This window comes from Xyrauchen texanus, chromosome 34, assembly GCF_025860055.1.
Source record: "Xyrauchen texanus isolate HMW12.3.18 chromosome 34, RBS_HiC_50CHRs, whole genome shotgun sequence".
NCBI lineage: Eukaryota > Metazoa > Chordata > Actinopteri > Cypriniformes > Catostomidae > Xyrauchen > Xyrauchen texanus.
Genome location: NC_068309.1, coordinates 16,805,755 through 16,813,878, shown reverse-complemented (window position 1 = coordinate 16,813,878; position 8,124 = coordinate 16,805,755). Strand labels below are relative to the sequence as shown.

Here is an 8,124-nt window from a genome sequence, read left to right as displayed (position 1 = left end):
ATGTAAATTAAAAGGAATATTCCAGGTTCAATACAAGTTAAGCTCAATCTACAGCATTTGAGACATAATATTGATTACCACAAAAATTATTTTTCACTTGTCCCTCCTTTAAAAATATAGGTTACAGTGAGGCACTCACTGTAAACATTAAAATACACACTGTATCAAAAAATAGATAGAAAACATAAACAATATGCTTGTTAACATTATTTTATTGTGATAAAATCTCTTACTTGCCCTCTCTGTGTAAAGTTATAGCCAATTTTACGACTATGTTGTCATTATTTTGTAATGTTAACCAACCCTATAACTACTGAAAGAAATTATTATTTAAACAACTTTAGAGCTCAAATATCACATGATTTTAACAGAAAATTAATGTGTGCTTTTTAAAAATTATAAGCATCACAATTCTGCCTTTTAACCCTCCATAAATTGGTCCCTTCTATTGTAAGTGTCTCACTGTAAAAGTAATTTTTTTTTTGCTTTTTTTGTTTTTAAAGAAAAGAAGGGACGATTTGTTTGTGGTAAAAACATTATGCCACAAATGCTTTCGATTCAGCTTAACATTGAACCTGGAATATTCCTTTAAGTCTTGTGTAGCTGCGGGCACTGAGCCCAACTTTTACAAGAACCACTGCAACAATGAATATGTACTTATTTAAAATATTTATTTAAAATAAAAATGACCACATTAAGTTCTTATATTACATATTACTACTTACAATAAAAAACATAATACAAATTACTACTTTCAATAAAATAAATCATACAATTGCAACAAACAGTCACACAAATCAATCTGTTACCATAAAAACATTCAAGTGTTTATGTCTGACAGTCTCCAATGCTAAGTACAGTGATCTGTTTTCGTCTGCATCTCCAAGCCCCTGCCTCACACTCTGAAATCATCTCAGGAACACCACCCATTAGAGAAACACACAGGTGACTGGAGTCATCTGAGCAGTCTTTGGGATCTTTACATTCACATTTCACCCCTGAAGATACATAGAGTGAAGTTTTTAATAAAATGTTTCCAGTGCATATTTAAAGGGATAGTTCTCCCAAAAATGAACATTATGTCATAATGTACTCCTTTGTTGTTCCATCTGTTCTTTACTAGTACAACAAGTGATTAAAAATAAGCTTATCAGGTTTAAAAACAGCCTACCATCACATGTTTCCCATTCATGGCAGTCCTGACAGGATGTGAATGGGGTTTCTGGCCAACTGCATGCACTGTCCTGTAGCAGAGAGATCTTTTGGCCCAGACACTGCATGGCCCCAAGTTGGCAAATGCTCATTCTGTTCACACGGCCAGGACGTACAGAGGCACAGACTTGGAATGACGCCCTGGTCAACATCACAGAGAGATTTGACATAAATGCACAGTGCTTTTCATGTCCATTTTTATTTCTGTATTCAGCATCATAACAAATAAACTTACTTGCATTCATATGGAATTTTGCAAACACACTGACCCTTCCCCAGGTTTTCCCATGGTTTGCAGAGCAGGCTTGGTTGGGTGGGCACTGTTTCCACTAATCAGAAATATTAAGCCACAACAACCAATTAAAAATATATTTTCCCAAAACAAATACCAAATTAATGTTGATATTATATGTTTTAACTACCTGGTTTACATCTGACACTCTCAGGTGTTGGGTACCAGCGGAGGCCAAGACGGCACATGATTTTTGTATCGCCTTCTCGCTGCATCCCACTTGGGCATGAGAGGGATACGCTCTCCCCAATCTCATAAGTTTGTTTTGAGGGTGTGGCAATGACATTACTAAGAAAAGGTGGAGGGTCACATGCAGCTTCTGATAAATATACAAAGAAGAGAGGAAAACATTATTATTATTGTCTCTTAACCTCCTGAGACCTGAGTGTGAAGGCTGTTTGCATTTTCCATTTTCTTTTTTGATTTGTAACTAGTAGCACCTAATAAACATGAAAAAATTAATACAAAATAAATAAACCAACAACAACTCTAGAGCAACTATATTTCCTAAAAATGTATGGCAACAGTTGTGGACAGTGGGACTACGTTTTGAACATTTAAATAATTCCAAGCTATAGAAAGTCACTTTTTTAAAATCAAATTGTTTATTATATTTCCAGACATGTTGGTTATTCATGTTTTTGAGATGCTACAGCATTACATCAGAAATTAGCACAATTAACACTGATTCAAAGTAATGGCCAGCATCATCCAATCAATGGCAAAAATGTAAAAATACAATTATACATTATAAATTCTGAATCTATGTACTGATTACTATAGTCTCATGTCTTCCAACCATTTTGAGTGATCCATACATCATCTGCAGCCTGAAACTGAGCTTTAGGTCAGATTTTAGGAGTGAACGCACTTAGTTGCATAGAGATATACAGTGTAGGATGCTCTCTTGCTCCCAATTTAGTGAATGACTTAAACATTGGTGTGCTGTCTATCTGCACTGGTCTCTGAACAATATAAAGTATATCAATATAAAGTCTCTAAAAGAAAAACAATTCAGCTTTTGGATGAACTCATTGGTTCTCTATGTAATGATGCACATTTCTAAGGACAAAATGCGGTAAAGTACACATTATTGTACTTTGTGTTTAGCAGCGTGGCATTTTGCAATACATTTTAAAAATGGCATGCCGGGTGAAAATAAAAGACTCTAATCTTTTGACTCAAACAGGTTTCAATGTAAAAACTTAATTAGGTTTCTTAATAGATGTAGTTTTGTTGCCATTTCTCCCAAAGACAAACTCCACTCTGGTTGGAGCCAAGTTGTTTTGTCACATTCATTTGTACATACAAATTTTAACCCTTTACCTTCAGCCCAGAGTCTTCTGAACTAAGATCAGTCAGTTTAAATTAATAAAAATTATGCGTTGCGTAACGCGAAACCAAAATACAACGTCCACACCAGTGTACATGGGGTCACATGACGTCATAGGTAGGTATTACACTTACTATTGCCCCGTACAGTTTTTCAAAGTCACTTGACCACTTGAACTTGAAAAACTGTACTTCAGGACTGAACGATCCCCTAATCCCAAGTACTCTGATGCATAACTCGTTCCACACTGTATGAGCTACGGACATGAATGATACCTCAAAATATGTGTAAAGGTTTGCTTTCTTTTCCACGCGTTCTAAGGTGATCAAAGATTACGTTTCTGTGCAGTCTTATGATTTTCGCCTGTTGGACAATTTTAACAGATTAAAATATCCAACAGACTTACGCTGAAGAAGGGACCTGAGCAAAATCTAGGAAAATCTAGGAATTTGGGTATGGACTCTTGGATGGATTCGTGCCAGAAAGTAAGTAACCACCTAGCAACCATCCAGAACACCCTATCAGCCACCTATCAACTGCATAGCGATGCATGAACACCCACTCAGAAAACCTTAGCAACAACTCCCTAGTACCATGGTAATGAGTTTTGCACAGGCAAGCACCACTCATATTTTATTCAGAAAATGTAAAAACTAAATTTAATTACTTTTACACTCCATGGGAGGCATCCTCCAGGTGAGGTTTTCTGTACACTCAGCAACTGGATCCCCAATGTGATCATATCCGTCTGTGCAGGTGTACTCAATCTTACTGCCCACTGGATTGATATCTTTTGGATACTGAACACACATGGGAAAAGTAAATGACAGAACACATAAAAATTTATAGTTCACCCCAAAGTGGCAGTTCTGTCATCATTTGCTCAAATATTGTTTCTTGAATTTTTTTATACCATCGAACACAAAAGAAGATGTTAGGCAGAATGTTAGCCTCAGTCACTATTACATCTAACATCTCCTTTTGTTTTCCACGGAAGAAAAAAGTTATACAGGTAAACAGTATATAGTAAATGATGACAGTATTTTCATTTTTGGATGAAGTATCCCATTAAGTGATAGGTTAGATTAAGCACAAATTTTTGTGAATTCTGGATTGTTTTCATGGATTTTAGCAGTTTTCAATCAATGTGCATATTCCCACATACCTCGATATATCTTGATAAGACACTTACCAAAACAAATCCATTGGCCAAAGGAGGTGGAGTTTTACATGACTTCACTGGTGTTACTGAGGGATCGAAGCAGTGGGGCTCCATCATTCTAGAGTATACAAATGTAATGAGTCTACGTCTTCAAAAAACAAAACTGAAAATGTAATGGATAAAATTGTCGAGCCTCACTTTAGATGTTCGAGATCAGGATCCTCACAGTGTTTGCGCCCTAAAGTCTCACCCGTGCAATGCCTGCCTCCATTTCTTGGAGCAGGATTATTACATGAACGAGTTCTTGACTTCTGACCTTGAGAACAACTACTCCAGGCAGACCAGCAACTCCAACCCCCTTCAATAACTCCTATAAAAAGCATTACCATAGACATATTTGAGGTATATTTGATTAACATATGAACAATTAATGATTAACTTCAAGTCAACATCAAGTTTACATAATTTTTGTGTTCAGCACCATTTGGTGGCCAATCAATTCCTTTTTTTTATACCACAAACCACACACATTTTGTTTCTTAATCGGTTTTTATTCTTGCTTTCCAGTAAAAATGTCCACAAATTCTTAAAGCAAGATACATTTACTTGAGAAGCAAAATTGTGTAAGAATAAATCAATTAATTGGTTAATTTTCTCAAAAACTATAAATTCTGTATCTATGGCATTGTAAAAATGCATCAGTTTGTTTTAAGCGACTCGTCTCATGAGAGACAATAACACTGACTCGACCAATGGCGTGAGTTGGGGGTGGAACTATCTCTTTGTTCGATCACTGGCAGAGAGGAGCGTACTCAGAAAGCTGCTAGTGGTGCAGAAATTACATACTTCAGCTTTAAATCAAGATACATATTCTCTGAAAACTAATCTTATTAGTGTATGCAATCGTTTGCTTCTCATGTAAATTGATCTTGTTTTAAGGATGTTGAGATATTTTTCCAGACAAAAATACTGAATATTTTAATTAGATTTATGCACTCTTCACATAACGAAAGTGACAATGAATGATGTACCTGGTTGTTCTCCAAGAACATGACCATCCTGACAGGCATTGCCACTGGTGCCTGGCCTGCACACACAGGTGCACACACCCTCAGAGAGCACTGGCATGCCGTTGTTTTGGCAGGGTCTGCAGTGGCAGGGGCTCTGCTCCTCCAAATAGACCTCCAGCGCTCTCTTTAGCTGAAGTTTCTTCAGCCCAGCACATGGCACCTCTTTAACCAATTCGTAGAGTGGCTGCAACTGGGGATGTGAAAACATACTATAAATGCTATATTTCTAATAAACAACATAATAGAAATACTGTGTATACAGTATATATATATATATATATATATATATATATATATATATATATATATATATATATATATATATGATAGTTTGATAGATAGATAGATAGATAGATAGATAGATAGATAGATAGATAGATAGATAGATAGATAGATAGATAGATAGATACCTAATTGATAATCTGTCATAACCTGGCTCTATACGTTTAATAGGGAATGTGTTTTTATTGAATTTTGATTTGACATTCCATACCTTCTGTTTTAGCACTTTAGGGAAGTCTTTTACTGAGCCTGCCCATTTGGAATATATCTGTTTGTTATTGTCAGGGTTTTCCAAGTCCAAGAGACTGAGGCCAGCAATATAAGCGGCATGTCCTCCATTAATGTTTGTTTTAACTTGCATCTGATGATTACTGTTTTCTGTAAATCATTTAAAAAGATATGCAAATATTTTCAAATCTGACCTCTCAAATGTACATTTAGTGAAAAAGGCTTAAAGAAATTGTAAATGGGACTAACCACTTAGACTCTCAATTGTCTTCATTAGTTTCACACACTTGGTGGTTCTCTTTTTATAGAAGAGGCGTCGTTTCACGTGTGTAATACACTGGTGGAAATCTGTTTCTGTTTTACCTGTATTAAAATATAAAAATATAAAAATAACAGCATTCATGTGTATGCTCTCATTTGAATGTAAACAGAGAAAAAGAGTTTACATACTCATCTCCCTCATAGAATTTGCATCCAGCTCCAGCAGAGCCTGATACTGGCCACCCAGAGAGCCCTCTGCCATATAGTGGGTACCATAACGTTGTATAAAGAATCGATAGGCTGATGGGTCATACGTGCTGGGCAGGGCAGACAGATCCTTCCAGAAGTCTTCAGATAGAGGCAGATACTCAGGAGCATTGTTCTGGAACTGAGCAACCTCTACTTCATTCTTTATGATCAGCAGGTGATAAGCCTTTCAGAGAGAAGGAACATCATTTTAAATGATGAAACCTTTTCCATGGGCAGCTTTTCTGCTGTGATTTCCATCGATTTAGTGTATTGAATCCATTAATGTCACAAAACAATGAGCTTTACCTTGTCTTGCTTCAGTTCCTTATGAAAGGTTTTATGATCATGGCCGCCTCTAATTTGCTTTCTATCCTCTTCATGTCTCATGTAGGACCAGGAACTGTCATGGTACTCATCGCTGAAATCATTTTGAACACCTACCTAAAAGCAATAGAAACAGTTATTCTGCATAACCAAAATGGTCTGTCATTAGGCATGAGCCTAAAATTAGATTTTTTTTACGCTTGCTTACCTGAAAGGTATACCTGAGTAGACTCTGTGGAAGTCGATAGAAATCTCTATGGTCTCCACTGAAGACTTTTCTGCACTGTCCACCAAAGCTACGAGTGTTAATGACGCCAGCTCTCAGCTCACCCGACAACACATCAAACCTATTGGAATTAGATATGCCATTATCATATAAGTATTATAATCAGTTTATAGTGTTTGTATACCAATATTATTACAGTACAGTTTATAATTTAAATAAAGTGTATTTTACCCTCTTCCTGTGAGGTCAGAGTTGGGCGGTGGCTTTTGCTCATCACACACTAAAGTGCTACTACAGCGCCGTTCATCTAAGCCATCTTCACAGTCATGATCCCCGTTACACACCAGAGATTCACGTATACACTGACCTACAGCGAAAGAGAGAGAGAGAGAGAAAGAGAGAGAGAGAGAGAGAGACTTTATGTTCAAGTGTAAGCAAATTGGGTATAATCTCTTGCAACAGTATAAATGTATATTTACATAATGTATATATTTACATAATGTGCAATGAGCATATTGCACTGTAAAAAGGAGTATTTTGGTATATGTCGCAGTCAGAAGTATCATACCGGATGTGCAACGAAACCTGTTTCCACATCCTGCCTGTAAGGGGCAGATTTTCTTCGGAACACAGGCTTGTCTTTGGATGGCCTCCCCTGTACAAGAACTGCCTCCAAACTGAGGGAATATCTCAACGGGACGCGTTCGAACCTGACAGGAAAAACACAATTTGGGAGTTAAATTGTGTAGAGCAGTAAAAACTAATATAGGTCATGAATGCAACACATATGTGAGCCTGATCAATCCCAAGTAAACGGGTTGCGCCTCCGTACTTGAAATGATGCTCTACATAAGGTTTTGTTTATGTTAATTTGCTTACCTGTGTCTTAGTACAACCATCACACTCTGACCAGTCCCCATAAGCTCCCCACCTGCAGTTTACAGGCTGCTCACACCTTATGTAGCTAAAAGTAAACAATGCCAAGTTACTAGATAATAAAATGTCATACATTACTTGATAGCAACTGCCTAGAATGTATTTTTCATGAAGCACTCACCAAATATGAGACAGAAACATGAGCAAAACTATTAGGTAGGACTGAGGAACAGCTGGGCACATCTATAAAACATAATACAGCCATGACACTTTTCATTCTTGTTGAGTATTCCTTGCATACACCAGCGATTTTTTCCCTGGTCAGTCTTCGTGTGTGAATGTATTCTTACCTTTGTGCTGTACATGTTGTTGACCAGACAGCTGTTGTGTTTTGGCTGACACAGAGATGGAACCTGCTCATATATAGCAGATCTTTCAGAGATTATGACATCACTGATCTACCCGTGGACAGGAATTCTCAGCATGACTTAACACTATTATCAGGTGCTGGACATTCAGTGCTGGCTGGTTTTCCCATTTGCTGACTGTTTCACCAAATAGAGTCACTACTATTATTATGTCACTATTTCACAATCTGAAGTGGTGTTT

The 8,124-nt window shown here is 37.0% G+C and overlaps 1 protein-coding gene across 1 annotated transcript; it reads right to left on the bottom strand.

The window, feature by feature from the left end:
* Positions 1 to 633: 633 nt before the first annotated feature.
* c7b (complement component 7b) lies at positions 634 to 7,963 on the bottom strand. The gene is made up of 18 exons (XM_052104698.1): positions 7,866 to 7,963; positions 7,697 to 7,758; positions 7,519 to 7,603; positions 7,208 to 7,349; positions 6,871 to 7,006; positions 6,622 to 6,760; positions 6,396 to 6,530; positions 6,030 to 6,273; positions 5,829 to 5,942; positions 5,563 to 5,729; positions 5,031 to 5,259; positions 4,198 to 4,369; positions 4,030 to 4,117; positions 3,505 to 3,637; positions 1,635 to 1,823; positions 1,448 to 1,541; positions 1,172 to 1,353; positions 634 to 998 (listed from the first exon to the last, which is right to left on the bottom strand). Exons 1-18 carry the CDS (start codon positions 7,878 to 7,880, stop codon positions 829 to 831), a joined length of 2,496 nt encoding a protein of 831 aa, XP_051960658.1. The 5' UTR covers positions 7,881 to 7,963; the 3' UTR covers positions 634 to 828.
* Between the last annotated feature and the right edge of the window lie 161 nt (positions 7,964 to 8,124).

Coding starts and splice junctions, on each gene's coding strand:
- c7b (XM_052104698.1), bottom strand. Junction 4,118..4,197: donor CCTGATCTCGAACATCTAAA/GTGAGGCTCGAC, acceptor TGTATACTCTAG/AATGATGGAGCCCCACTGCT. Junction 1,824..3,504: donor GCCTCCCATGGAGTGTAAAA/GTAATTAAATTT, acceptor TATATTTATCAG/AAGCTGCATGTGACCCTCCA.